Raw genomic sequence first — 14,973 nt, forward strand, 5'->3', positions numbered from 1 at the left:
CCCAACTCACCCCTCAGGAGTGTATGCTCCCACCCTCTCCCCAGTGTTATAACCCCTGACTCACCCTTCAGGAGTGCCAGCTCCCACCCTCTCCCCAGTGTTATAACCCCTGACTCACCCCTCAGGAGTGCCAGCTCCCACCCTCTCTCCAGTGTTATAACCCCTAACTCACCCCTCAGGAGTGCCAGCACACACCCTCTCCCCAGTGTTATAACCCCTGACTCACCCCTCAGGAGTGCCAGCACACACCCTCTCCCCAGTGTTACAACCCCCGACTCACCCCTCAGGAGTGCCATCTCCCACCCTCTCCCCAGTGTTACAACACCTGACTCACCCTCAGGAGTGCCAGCTCCTGCCCTCTCCCCAGTGTTATAACCCCTGACTCACCCCTCAGGAGTGCCAGCTCCCACCCTCTCCCCAGTGTTATAACCCCTGACTCACCCCTCAGGAGTGCCAGCTCCCACCCTCTCCCCAGTGTTATAACCCCCAACTCACCCCTCAGGAGTGCCAGCTCCCACCCTCTCCCCAGTGTTATAACCCCCAACTCACCCCTCAGGAGTGTATGCTCCCACCCTCTCCCCAGTGTTATAACCCCTGACTCACCCCTCGGTGCAGGGCTGTCCGCCCCCTTTTATCAGCAGCATCAGTCGTAGCTCCTTTCTCCAGCAGTAGGTGTGTGCAGTCCATGTGCCCGTTGGTCACGGCCAGCATCACTGCAGTCCTGAGGAGCATAGGGCAAAAGTGAAGCAGCCTGCAGTCAGCCTGGTGTCTCCTGCCTAACACGGCTCCTCCGCCCTGCAAAATGTGACTCTCACTAGAGCGGTTCCAAAAGCCAGCGCAGCTCAGTAGCGTCTAACTTGCCTTAGCTAGACCGAGGCGCAGACAGTTCCTCTCTAAGAAATCAGGGTTAAAAAAACTGCAGGTAGAGGTAAGATAATCCATTCTGGGACTGGATTGATCCACTTTCTCCTTATTTACCCTATCAAAACCCCTCATTAACACCTCTATTAAATCTCCCCTTAACCTTCTCTGCTCCAAGGAGAACGACTCCAGCTTCTCCAGTCTCTCCGCATAACTGGAGTCCCTCATTCCCAGGCGCCGTTCTGGTAAATCTCCTCTGCACCCTCTCCAAGGCCTTGACATCCTTCCTAAAGTGCGGTGCCCCAGAACTGGGACCTAACCAGTGATTTGTGAAGGTTTAGCATAACTTCACGCAGTAACGCTGTGACTAGGATCACTGCCCAGATGAGGAAGAGAATCGGTTCATCATCACCCAGCCTTTGCACAGACGGGTTTGACGTTAATGAACGTGGCCCGTTTTACGGCACGGCTACGCAGCAGCGACTGGCTGGGGGGGGGGGGGTTTGACGACTTACTGTCCTTGGGCATCCATCGTGTCCAGTTCCTCCACGTTCTCCACACTGTTGATCAACAAGTGCAAACAGTCAGTGCGGCCATTGGCAGCTATTCAATGACGGAGGGAGAGAGAGGAAAAAAAGGAGTGTGAACCAAACTGGAAGGAAGGAGCAATTCAGTTATTTTAAACAAATCTTTTACTGAGCCTGCACACACAGTAACATCACCAAGTACACAAGCCGACTCCAGATTAAACCAGGAACTGGTTTATATCGTACAGATTAAACTGCGAAAAAGTTATCTTGTGTTAAGTTTGTGCTCAGCAAGCTTCAGAGAAGGAATAGTGCTCAGGAAAAGAACAATTTCCCTTTCAGTCTCACAGTGTCAGTAAACACTCCCAGGGCAGGTACAGCACAGCTTAGGTACAGAGTAAAGCTCCCTCTACACTGTCCCATCAAACACTCCCAGGGCAGGTACAGGGTTAGATACAGAGTAAAGCTCCCTCTACACTGTCCCATCAAACACTCCCAGGGACAGGTACAGGGTTAGATACAGAGTAAAGCTCCCTCTACACTGTCCCATCAAACACTCCCAGGGCAGGTACAGGGTTAGATACAGAGTAAAGCTCCCTCTACAATGTCCCATCAAACACTCCCAGGGCAGGTACAGGGTTAGATACAGAGTAAAGCTCCCTCTACACCGTTCCATCAAACACTCCCAGGGCAGGTACAGGGTTAGATACAGAGTAAAGCTCCCTCTACAATGTCCCATCAAACACTCCCAGGGCAGGTACAGGGTTAGATACAGAGTAAAGCTCCCTCTACACCGTTCCATCAAACACTCCCAGGGCAGGTACAGGGTTAGATACAGAGTAAAGCTCCCTCTACACTGTCCCATCATCACTCCCAGGGCAGGTAGAGGGTTAGATACAAAGTAAAGCTCCCTCTACACTGTCCCATCAAACACTCCCAGGGTCAGGTACAGGGTTAGATACAGAGTAAAGCTCCCTCTACACTGTCCCATCAAACACTCCCAGGGCAGGTACAGCATGGTTAGATACAGAGTAAAGCTCCCTCTACACTGTCCCATCAAACACTCCCAGGGCAGGTACAGCACGGGTTAGATACAGAGTAAAGCTCCCTCTACACTGTCCCATCAAACACTCCCAGGGCAGGTACAGGGTTAGATACAGAGTAAAGCTCCCTCTACACTGTCCCATCAAACACTCCCAGGGCAGGTACAGGGTTAGATACAGAGTAAAGCTCCCTCTACACTGTCCCATCAAACACTCCCAGGGCAGGTACAGAGTTAGATACAGAGTAAAGCTCCCTCTACACTGTCCCATCAGACACTCCCAGGGCAGGTACAGGGTTAGATACAGAGTAAAGGTCCCTTTTGTGCCAGTGTGATCTGTTCCCGTTTCCCACACCAGCCATCCTCTGGCCTTTCTAACCAAGTTTACCAACCCAGTGCCAAATTAGGTGAGTTCGGTGCTCACTCGGGATTGGGTTGAGACGGCCGCGAACGTTTGCGAGCTGCGAGTGTTCACCCGGTTTAAATTTCCGCACACCTGCGGGTTTGGGCGGGTGTGCGAGGGCCCGCCTCCCCCACCTCGGTCGAAGGCCGGGGCTCCGACTGTACCTGCAACGTGAAGCGCGGTTCCTTTGGTTAGCCGGTCCTTGATCAGGATGGACGCTCCGTGCCTGGTCAGAATCTCCACGCAGTCCGTGTGCCCTCTCTGCGCTGCCACGTACAGCGGCGTGCGGCCGACGCGGTCCCTCGCGTCCAGGTTCACCAGGGTTTCCACCAGTACTTTCAGGGCCTCGGGGTGACCGTTGTAAGCCTGGAGAGGGGAAAAGGGGCTCGAGGATTAAGGGAGGCCCTTTCCTTTTTTTTTTAACGGACGCAACTTCTTCTCGTTCCCTCAATCACATTTTCCATGCTGGATGAACTCTGCTTGGGTGCGTCGCAGCCTCCACCGGACAGTGCTGCCTCCAGCAACCCCCTCTCCCACCCTCTCACCCCACGCACAGGCCGATCTCAGTTCCCTCCCCACCAGCTTGATCGACATTCAGCTAACTCGGTGCAGACCGAGGATCGAACCTGCAAACGTCCAGGTTGTCGTGACCCAGTACCGCACCACACTTATTGCCTTGTTGCTCGTCGTCGACTGACGCTCCTGGTCCCTGGTGGTTTTTACCTTTGCAAATCTCCGCCCCTCCTTTGCTCGCTTCTGATATTTACGTTCCCCGCCTGCTCGGTCGCGGTTTGCTGCTGTTTCACGAACGTGCGAAGTGAAAGAGGGACTCGACAGTCGTTCAAGAGCGGCAGCGGGAAATCTGACAGGCGGCACGTTTGCTGGGCCGAAAGCTTCGCCACGCAGCGGGAGCACACCCACCTTCCGCGAGGAGAGAAACTGGAATCTATTCACTGACCCAACTCATATCACCGTTCAAAATCCCGGGACAATGAATTGGACAGCGGCACCCTGCCGTTTAGGACATAGGGACCATTAGGAACAGGAGCAGGCCATTTCGTAGAACCGTACCGCACGCGAGGAGGCGGCCATTCGGCCCATCGTGCCTGTGCCGGCTCTTCTGAAAGAGCTAAATACGCCGTTTCATAAAAGGTTGTACTCACAGCTAAGTGCAAGGGGCTCACTGGGATGACACTCTCTGCTTCGTTCAGGCAGTCGAACGTCGTCTCGATGAGCTGTGAAAGCATTTTTGCATCGCAACCATTTAGTTTATTCCCTTCAGGTGCGACGACGAAAGAAAAGGGAAAGGAGGAGAAAAGAAGCAACAGGCAGCGGAGAGCCAGAAAGCCGCACAGACACAGAGGGATGATGAGGAGAGGGTCCCTGCCACAAACTCCGCTCCCTTCCCACCGACTCCATCCCTCTCCCCGGCCGCCGTCTGAGGGTGAATCAGACCGTTCGCAACCTCGGCGTCCTGTTTGACTCTGAGCTGAGCTTCCTACCCCACATCCTCTCCATCACCGAGACCGCCTACTGTAACTTCGCCCGTCTCCGCCCCTGCCTCAGCTCATCTGCTGCTGTAACCCTCACCCGTGCCTTTGTCCCCCTCCAGACTCGACTATTCCAACGCTCTCCTGGCCGGCCTCCCACCTTCCGCCCTCCGTAAACCTCAGCTCATCGAAGACTCTGCTGCCCTGTATTCTAACCCGCACCGAGTCCCGTTCACCCATCACCCCCTATGCTCGCTGACCCACATTGGCTCCCGGTCCAGCAACGCCTCGGTTTTAAAATTCTCATCCTTGTTTTCAAATCCCTCCATGATCTCCTCGCCACCCCCACCTTTGTATCCTCCTCCAGCACCTACAACCCTCCGAGATCTCTGCGCTCCTCCAATTCTGGCCTCCCCGATTTCCCATCGCTCCACCACTGGCGGCCGTGCCTTCAGCTGCCTGGGCCCTAGGTTCTGGAATTCCCTCCCTAAACCCCTCTACCTCCTTTAAGACGCTCCTTAAAATCCACCTCTTTGATCAAGCTTTTGGTCACCTGTCCTAACAGCTCATGCGGCTCGGTGTCGAATTTTGATCGCTAACTCTCCTGTGAAGCGCCTTGGGGACGTTTTACTATGTTAAAGGCGCTGTATAAATGCAATTTGCTGTTGTACTGACCAGTTCCAGGTTCTGCTTGTTCCCGTGTGCAGCTGCGTAGTGTATTGCACTGTAACCTTGCTTGTCCTGAATCGACGGGTCGGCACCGTTGTCCAGCAAGTACTCCAGACAGCTGGAACGGCAAAGGATCAGCGTTAAAACCACGCCCGCGGGAGCACGGGAAGGGCACGCGGTGAACGCACGCGGCAGACGTCTGGAAGCGAGGCGGGAGGACCTCTAGCCGAGCCCTGCCTGCGAACAGGTCAATCGCGATGCCGCCCTTCAGGCGGGACGATAGATCGGGGCCCCGACTGCCTGTTCTGAGGGTTCAGCGGGCATTTACATGGCTGTCTGCGGGATCCTGCTGTGCGTGGAATGGCTGCCTGGCCTGTCTATGTAAGAGCGAGTGAGCGAGTGGTGCTTTGAGACAGTCTGAGAGCTGTGACAATGCGCTACATACGTGCAGATTTCCCTCCCCTCCCATTTAATTACACAGCACAGAAACAGGCCATTCGGCCCAACTGGTCTGTGCTGGTGTTTGTGCTCCACAAGAGTCTTGGACGTTAAGATTTTTGAAACTGCTGCAATTTTGCCCCACCCGTTTCCTTTTTAAAAGCTGAAAAGGCTGCATTGGCCCAGCAGTAAATCGGCAGAAAAGTGTTCCCATCACCATTTAAACCCCTGTGCGGGAATCCAATCCACTCACTGCATTCCATGGACACAGCAGGCAGGGGATTTAGTACCACTGTGTGGCCAAGAACAGCACTGCGCTTAGGTTAGGGATAGCTCCTGAAATCGGAGACGGGTGCCAAAAGAAACCAGGGGTCTTTACGGAGCACCTACCTTTGAAGGACTTTAGGAAGGATGTCAAGGCCTTGGAGAGGGTACCGAGGAGATTTACCAGAACGGTACCAGGGATGAGGGACCTCAGTTATGTGGAGAGACTGGAGAAGCTGGGGTTGTCCTCCTTAGAGCAGAGAAGGTTAAGGGGGAGGTTTAATAGAGGTGATCAAAATCATGAGGGGTTTTGATAGAGTAGATGGGGAGAAACTGTTTCCGACTGGCAGGAGGGTCAGTAACCAGAGGACACAGATTTAAGATAATTTGCAAAAAAAGAAGGGAGATGAGGAGAGAATTTTTTTTACGCAGCGAGTTGTTATGATCTGGAACGCGCTGCCTGAAAGGGCGGTGGAAGCAGATTCAATAGTAACTTTCAAAAGGGAATTGGATAAATAATTGAAAAAGAAAAATTTGCAGGGCTATGACGGGCCGAGTAGCCTCCTTCTGTGCTGTAAGGTTCTACGGCTGCGGCCCGAATGTTTAAACGACCCGTCCTCCCCGATCCCTAACTGCTACCCTGCACACCCCACGGGGGGAAGAGAGTTCCAGATTTCCACTCCCCTTTGTGTGAAAAAGTGCTTCCCTGAATTTCCAGTCTCTAATTTTAAGATTGTGCCCTCTTGCTGTTGATTCCCTCACCAGAGGAAATAGTTTCTGTGTCTAACCAATCGAACCCCATAATCATTTTAAATACCTTGAGCGGATCACCCCTCAAACTTTGAAACTCACGGGAACACAACCCAGGTTCATGCAACCTGTCCTCCTAATTGATCCCCTTGGGCCCTGGCGAAGAGGGCGGACGGGGCCTCGGTTTGAGGCCTCATCCAAAAGACAACACCCTCCTGCGACTGCAGTGAAGTGCCAGCCTAGATTATGTCCTTTAGTGGGGCTCGAACGCACAACCCTCTGAGAGCGGAGATTCTGGTCGTCACAGACACATAGACCCCCCCAGCCCACACAACCGTCCCCTTATCCCTCTCTCATACACGCACTCACCCCGGGTGGTAATTGCAGCAGAGCAGGGAGTTACAGGCAGCCTAGTGGTACATGTCACAGCACCTAGCATGGATCCTGAGTTACTTCTGAACTGAACACAAGGCAGTCAAGGTCCGTTCAATTCAATTCACGCAGCGCAGCTTATATCTTAAAGCCGGGCCCACCCGGCCGTGTAAACGTCCGATTGGGACGAGGGCTCACTGGGTCAACCGATCTCAGCCAGGGGAGCAATAAGGGGCCGTCCTCCAGGGACGAGGGGCGCTGCAGGTGACCTCAGCACCCCCGGGTGAGGGGAAAATGGGACGAAAGCAGTCGGGCCTCTGCTGTCAGGTAAACTCCCCGCGGACAGGGTCGGGGAGCGCCTTCTGTACCGGCAAAGCTTGCTCGTGCTCACAGTGCACACTAAGAATGGGCAGCCGGGCAAGATGCAATGTGCGAGGGGGTGCAGAAACAAGTCAGCACCTTCAGGAGCGAGGGGCAAGGGTTTGGCTGGGGGGGGGAGATTTTATACACAGTCACGCTCTCCACTTCACTGCTCAGGCAGCCAAAGCTGGGGGAACCACACCACCCTGTGAAAGCGCAGCAGGCTCTCCTGTTCCAGAGCTGTGTACACTCAGTCTTTTGTATCAAGCCCATCTCGTCTGAAGACGGGCCTCTCTCTAGAGGAGTCACTGATATACTGGGCATCTGGGAGCCCAATGGAGTTGGGGCCAGCCCAGGCGATGGGCAGACACGGGGTGGGGGGGTTATATATGCGCGTGCGTGTCTCAGTCCCACTGATCAGTGAGATCAGCTCTCGCTCAGGAGAGGCCGGGGATGAGGCCTGGGCCTTTCCTAATCTGTACGCCTCAGCCAGCAACAGGACAATCTCCCAGAACCAGCAAGTCAGCTCCATCGATTAGACTGTGCTGGGGCAGGGTGATGGTGGCGTGGGGGGGGTTGCGGAGGGAAACCAGCAGGCGTTGTACTTACAAGAAGGCCTCCTTCTCCCGAGATTCCTTTAGTACTTCTTCATCGCGTTCGTGACTACTTGTGGGATGGTCACTCCTTGAGGAAAAAGAGGGAACAATCAGCGGCTCGGAGTAATAGTTGAAGCCTCACCCCTGCACCCTCTCTCGATGGCTCAGGGGATTAAATACACCACCCGGTGCTGTACAGAGCAGGCGATCCCATACTGTGATCTGAGGCGCGCTGCCAGATGGGGAGACTATTGCTGGCCTCAGCGCAAGGCAGGGTGCTAGGGAAGAATCACAGAGGGTACCCAGTCCTGATCACTGGCTGGCGACGCCTGGAGAGTGGCACCTGTGCCTGGCCATCAGCCAAGAACTGAGTCAGGCCTCCTCAAGGCCTGCTGGTCACCCGGAGCAAGGACTACCAGAGGGACTGGAGGAGCTGGGGTTGTTCTCCTTAGAGCATATACGGTTAAGGGGAGATTCAACAGAGGTGTTCAAAATCATTAAGGATTTTGATAGAGTAAATAGGGAGAAACTGTTTCCAGTGGCAGGAGGGTCAGTAGCCAGAGGACACAGATTTAAGATAATTGGCAAAAGAGCCAGGAGGGGAGATGAGGAGAAATTATTTTTGCACAGCGGGTTACGATGACCTGGAATGCGCTGCCTGAAAGGGCGGTGGGAGAAGGTTCAATAGTAACTTTCAAAAGGGAATCGGCTAAATACTTGAAAGGGAAAAATTTGCGGGGCTTTGGGGAAAGAGCAGGGGGGAGAGTGGGACTAATTGGACAGCTCTTTCAAAGAGCCGGCACAGGCACGATGGGCCGAATGACCTCCTTCTTTGCTGTATCATTCTATGATTCTAGGGCGGGCTGCACCTCACCGAGTCAGGAGAGGGAGTAAGCATATGTCTCCCGGCAAATCGCCCATGGCATTGCTCGTTAACTCAGGCGCGCTGCACAGTGTAGGCTGGTCTGCTGAAGTATTTGGGGGAGGTGGCGTCTCTCTCTCTAAAGCTGCAACAAATAATTGCTTTTCCATTCTTCAATTAAATGCTCAGGTCAAGCTGCAGATCAGAATCATAGTTTGTGCTCAGGTCAATGAAGCAACTGCAGAGCGTTCTGGTATAAAACATGCTGCAGAAGCTTTCACTGGATTGAGTGACGTCTGCAGTACCACGTGTAAAACGACTCAGACGTTCTGTTACGCGTTGCCTGTTTTTTGTTGCCAGAAACACTGGCCCGGAAGTAACGGTTAAAGTGCAACGGTGGATCTGTTTGTAGTGCTGTACTTGTAACAGCCAACATTAACGCCACTCATACAATCTTCCCAACACTGCTGCTGCAGTTCGATTCCTGGTCTGTGCCTGTTACAACCAGGACGGCTAAATGACATACTATTTCCTCCAACTAAGCATGAAGCAGAGCCACTGGAGATACACTAATATTAATACATTTCATATAGTACAGCACAGAAGCAGGCCACTCGGCCCATCTGGTCTATCCCGGTGTTTATGCTCCACACGAGCCTCCTCCCTCCCTACTTCATCTCACCCTATCAGCATATCCTTCTATTCCTTTCTCCCTCATGTGTTTATCCAGCTCCCCCTTAAATCCATCTCCACTATTCCCCTCAACCACTCCATGTGGTAGTGAGTTCCACATTCTCACCGCTCTCTGGGGAAAGAAGTTTCTCCTGAATTCCCGATTGGATTTATTGGTGACTATCTTATATTTATGGCCCCCGAGTTCTGGTCTCCCCCACAAGTGGAAACATCTTCTCCACATCTACCCTATCGAACCCCTTCATAATTTAAAGACCTCGATCAGGTCACCCCTCAGCCTTCTCTTTTCTAGAGAAAAGAGTCCCAGCCTGTTCAGCCTTTCCTGATAGTCATAACTGCTCTGTTCTGATAACATCCTTGTAAATCTTTCAATGCACCTTCTCCAGTGCCTCTATATCCTTTTTATAATATGGAGACCAGAACTGTGCACAGTATATTTTGAAAAAATCCAAACACACAGAACTGAAGGAGATATGAGGCCCTTCAGCTGACTAACGCGATCGGAGCCTCCAGTACACGTTACCCTTCACGTCAAGGCACCCACCGCAATCATGAACCGATCTTTCCCTTTCAGATGCTGACTGACCTGCTGTGCTCTCCCACCCTCTCCTGTTTATATCGGATTAACGGCTGGCACGGCTGGCATTCCATCTCTCCGTGCCAGCACCAGCTTCGTACCTTCTGTATGCCTCTGAAGCAGCAGCGTAGTGCAAGGGGGTGCAGCCTCTCCCGTCTGTCACAATGATACTGGCCCCAGCGGTTATTAAAGTTACCGTACACTGATAGCTGCCATTGGCAGCTGCATAGTGCAATGGAGTCCTGCAATAAAAGGACATGCTCAGAATTAGCCACCGGCAGGGGGAAGAGTTCACTGGCAAAAGATTGGCATCAGTTTCACTGATCGGTACCATTTCACAGGGGAGCTCAGTCCAAGGTACCATTTCACAGGGGAGCTCAGTCCAAGGTACCATTTCACAGGGGAGCTCAGTCCAAGGTACCATTTCACAGGGGAGCACAGTCCAAGGTACCATTTCACAGGGGAGCTCAGTCCAAGGTACCATTTCACAGGGGAGCACAGTCCAAGGTACCATTTCACAGGGGAGCTCAGTCCAACGGACCATTTCACAGGGGAGCTCAGTCCAACGGACCATTTCACAGGGGAGTTCAGTCCAACGGACCATTTCACAGAGAAGGAGCATCACCCCAAGGTACCATTTCACAGGGGAGCTCAGTCCAAGGTACCATTTCACAGGGGAGCTCAGTCCAACGTACCATTTCACAGAGAAGGAGCATCACACCAAGGTACCATTTCACAGGGGAGCTCAGTCCAACGTACCATTTCACAGAGAAGGAGCATCACACCAAGGTATCATTTCACAGGGGAGCGCAGTCCAAGGTACCATTTCACAGGGACGGAGTCTCACCCCAAGGTACCATTTCACAGGGGAGCTCAGTCCAAGGTACCATTTCACAGGGACGGAGTCTCACCCCAAGGTACCATTTCACAGGGGAGCTCAGTCCAAGGTACCATTTCACAGGGACGGAGTCTCACCCCAAGGTACCATTTCACAGGGACTGAGTCTCACCCCAAGGTATCATTTCACAGTGACGGAGTCTCACCCCAAGGTACCATTTCACAGGGACGGAGTCTCACCCCAAGGTACCATTTCACAGGGACTGAGTCTCACCCCAAGGTACCATTTCACAGGGACTGAGTCTCACCCCAAGGTACCATTTCACAGGGACTGAGTCTCACCCCAAGGTACCATTTCACAGGGACTGAGTCTCACCCCAAGGTACCATTTCACAGGGACTGAGTCTCACCCCAAGGTACCATTTCACAGGGACGGAGTCTCACCCCAAGGTATTATTTCACAGGGACGGAGTCTCACTCCAAGGTATCATTTCACAGGGACGGAGTCTCACCCCAAGGTACCATTTCACAGGGACTGAGTCTCAGCCCAAGGTACCATTTCACAGGGACTGAGTCTCAGCCCAAGGTACCATTTCACAGGGACGGAGTCTCACCCCAAGGTACCATTTCACAGGGACGGAGTCTCACCCCAAGGTACCATTTCACAGGGGACGGAGTCTCACCCCAAGGTACCATTTCACAGCGACTGAGTCTCACCCCAAGGTATCATTTCACAGGGAGTGAGTTTCACCCCAAGGTATCATTTCACAGGGACAGAGTCTCACCCCAAGGTGCCATTTCACAGGGACGGAGTCTCACCCCAAGGGACCATTTCACAGGGACTGAGTCTCACCCCAAGGTATCATTTCACAGGGACGGAGTCTCACCCCAAGGTACCATTTCACAGGGACGGAGTCTCACCCCAAGGGACCATTTCACAGGGACGGAGTCTCACCCCAAGGGACCATTTCACAGGGACGGAGTCTCACCCCAAGGGACCATTTCACAGGGACGGAGTCTCACCCCAAGGTATCATTTCACAGGGACGGAGTCTCACCCCAAGGTACCATTTCACAGGGACTGAGTCTCAGCCCAAGGTACCATTTCACAGGGACTGAGTCTCACCCCAAGGTACCATTTCACAGGGACGGAGTCTCACCCCAAGGTACCATTTCACAGGGACGGAGTCTCACCCCAAGGTACCATTTCACAGGGGACGGAGTCTCACCCCAAGGTACCATTTCACAGCGACTGAGTCTCACCCCAAGGTATCATTTCACAGGGAGTGAGTCTCACCCCAAGGTATCATTTCACAGGGACAGAGTCTCACCCCAAGGTGCCATTTCACAGGGACGGAGTCTCACCCCAAGGGACCATTTCACAGGGACTGAGTCTCACCCCAAGGTACCATTTCACAGGGACTGAGTCTCACCCCAAGGTACCATTTCACAGGGACGGAGTCTCACCCCAAGGTACCATTTCACAGGGACGGAGTCTCACCCCAAGGTACCATTTCACAGGGACGGAGTCTCACCCCAAGGTACCATTTCACAGGGACAGAGTCTCACCCCAAGGGACCATTTCACAGGGACAGAGTCTCACTCCAAGGTACCATTTCACAGGGACAGAGTCTCACCCCAAGGTACCATTTCACAGGGACGGAGTCTCACCCCAAGGGACCATTTCACAGGGGAGCTCACCCCAAGGGACCATTTCACAGGGACAGAGTCTCACCCAAAGGGACCATTTCACAGGGACAGAGTCTCACTCCAAGGTACCATTTCACAGGGACAGAGTCTCACCCCAAGGTACCATTTCACAGGGGCGGAGTCTCACTCCAAGGTACCATTTCACAGGGACGGAGTCTCACCCCAAGGTACCATTTCACAGGGACGGAGTCTCACCCCAAGGTATCATTTCACAGGGACGGAGTCTCACCCCAAGGTACCATTTCACAGGGACAGAGTCTCACCCCAAGGTATCATTTCACAGGGACGGAGTCTCACCCCAAGGTACCATTTCACAGGGGAGCTCACCCCAAGGTACCATTTCACAGGGACGGAGTCTCACCCCAAGGTACCATTTCACAGGGACAGAGTCTCACCCCAAGGTATCATTTCACAGGGACGGAGTCTCACCCCAAGGTATCATTTCACAGGGACTGAGTCTCACCCCAAGGTACCATTTCACAGGGACTGAGTCTCACCCCAAGGTACCATTTCACAGGGACTGAGTCTCACCCCAAGGTACCATTTCACAGGGACTGAGTCTCACCCCAAGGTATCATTTCACAGCGACTGAGTCTCACCCCAAGGTACCATTTCACAGGGACGGAGTCTCACCCCAAGGTACCATTTCACAGGGGAGCTCACCCCAAGGTACCATTTCACAGGGACGGAGTCTCACCCCAAGGTATCATTTCACAGGGACGGAGTCTCACCCCAAGGTACCATTTCACAGGGACTGAGTCTCACCCCAAGGTATCATTTCACAGGGACGGAGTCTCACCCCAAGGTACCATTTCACAGGGACGGAGTCTCACCCCAAGGTACCATTTCACAGGGACTGAGTCTCACCCCAAGGTACCATTTCACAGGGACGGAGTCTCACCCCAAGGTACCATTTCACAGGGACGGAGTCTCACCCCAAGGTACCATTTCACAGGGACGGAGTCTCACCCCAAGGTACCATTTCACAGGGACAGAGTCTCACCCCAAGGGACCATTTCACAGGGACAGAGTCTCACTCCAAGGTACCATTTCACAGGGACAGAGTCTCACCCCAAGGTACCATTTCACAGGGACGGAGTCTCACCCCAAGGGACCATTTCACAGGGGAGCTCACCCCAAGGGACCATTTCACAGGGACAGAGTCTCACCCAAAGGGACCATTTCACAGGGACAGAGTCTCACTCCAAGGTACCATTTCACAGGGACAGAGTCTCACCCCAAGGTACCATTTCACAGGGGCGGAGTCTCACTCCAAGGTACCATTTCACAGGGACGGAGTCTCACCCCAAGGTACCATTTCACAGGGACGGAGTCTCACCCCAAGGTATCATTTCACAGGGACGGAGTCTCACCCCAAGGTACCATTTCACAGGGACAGAGTCTCACCCCAAGGTATCATTTCACAGGGACGGAGTCTCACCCCAAGGTACCATTTCACAGGGGAGCTCACCCCAAGGTACCATTTCACAGGGACGGAGTCTCACCCCAAGGTACCATTTCACAGGGACAGAGTCTCACCCCAAGGTATCATTTCACAGGGACGGAGTCTCACCCCAAGGTATCATTTCACAGGGACTGAGTCTCACCCCAAGGTACCATTTCACAGGGACTGAGTCTCACCCCAAGGTACCATTTCACAGGGACTGAGTCTCACCCCAAGGTACCATTTCACAGGGACTGAGTCTCACCCCAAGGTATCATTTCACAGCGACTGAGTCTCACCCCAAGGTACCATTTCACAGGGACGGAGTCTCACCCCAAGGTACCATTTCACAGGGGAGCTCACCCCAAGGTACCATTTCACAGGGACGGAGTCTCACCCCAAGGTATCATTTCACAGGGACGGAGTCTCACCCCAAGGTACCATTTCACAGGGACTGAGTCTCACCCCAAGGTATCATTTCACAGGGACGGAGTCTCACCCCAAGGTACCATTTCACAGGGACGGAGTCTCACCCCAAGGTACCATTTCACAGGGACTGAGTCTCACCCCAAGGTACCATTTCACAGGGACGGAGTCTCACCCCAAGGTATCATTTCACAGGGACGGAGTCTCACCCCAAGGTATCATTTCACAGGGACGGAGTCTCACCCCAAGGTACCATTTCACAGGGACGGAGTCTCACCCCAAGGTATCATTTCACAGGGACGGAGTCAAACCCCAAGATACCATTTCACAGGGACGGAGTCTCACCCCAAGGTAACATTTCACAGGGACTGAGTCTCACCCCAAGGTACCATTTCGCAGGGACGGAGTCTCACCCCAAGGTACCATTTCACAGGGACGGAGTCTCACCCCAAGGTACCATTTCACAGGGACGTAGTCTCACCCCAAGGTACCATTTCACAGGGACGGAGTCTCACCCCAAGGTACCATTTCACAGGGACGGAGTCTCACCCCAAGGTACCATTTCACAGGGACTGAGTCTCACCCCAAGGTACCATTTCACAGGGACGGAGTCTCACCCCAAGGGACCATTTCACAGGGGAGCTCACCCCAAG

At 53.5% G+C, this 14,973-nt stretch overlaps 1 protein-coding gene across 3 annotated transcripts in view; it reads right to left on the bottom strand.

Annotated features, from left to right (window-relative positions):
• ankrd52a (ankyrin repeat domain 52a) overlaps positions 1-14,973 on the bottom strand; it is a 70,963-nt gene that overhangs the window by 25,656 nt on the left and 30,334 nt on the right. For all 3 annotated transcript variants that reach the window (XM_067976428.1, XM_067976427.1, XM_067976429.1), the window contains exons 14-20: positions 10,006-10,146; positions 7,786-7,860; positions 4,999-5,110; positions 3,997-4,068; positions 2,998-3,199; positions 1,377-1,464; positions 604-721 (exon numbers count right to left, since the gene is read on the bottom strand). In XM_067976428.1, coding sequence (XP_067832529.1) covers positions 604-721; positions 1,377-1,464; positions 2,998-3,199; positions 3,997-4,068; positions 4,999-5,110; positions 7,786-7,860; positions 10,006-10,146 — 808 coding nt within the window. The remainder of the gene's footprint in view (positions 1-603; positions 722-1,376; positions 1,465-2,997; positions 3,200-3,996; positions 4,069-4,998; positions 5,111-7,785; positions 7,861-10,005; positions 10,147-14,973) is intronic.

The sequence above is a fragment of the Heptranchias perlo genome, chromosome X (genome assembly GCF_035084215.1).
Source record: "Heptranchias perlo isolate sHepPer1 chromosome X, sHepPer1.hap1, whole genome shotgun sequence".
Lineage (NCBI taxonomy): Eukaryota > Metazoa > Chordata > Chondrichthyes > Hexanchiformes > Hexanchidae > Heptranchias > Heptranchias perlo.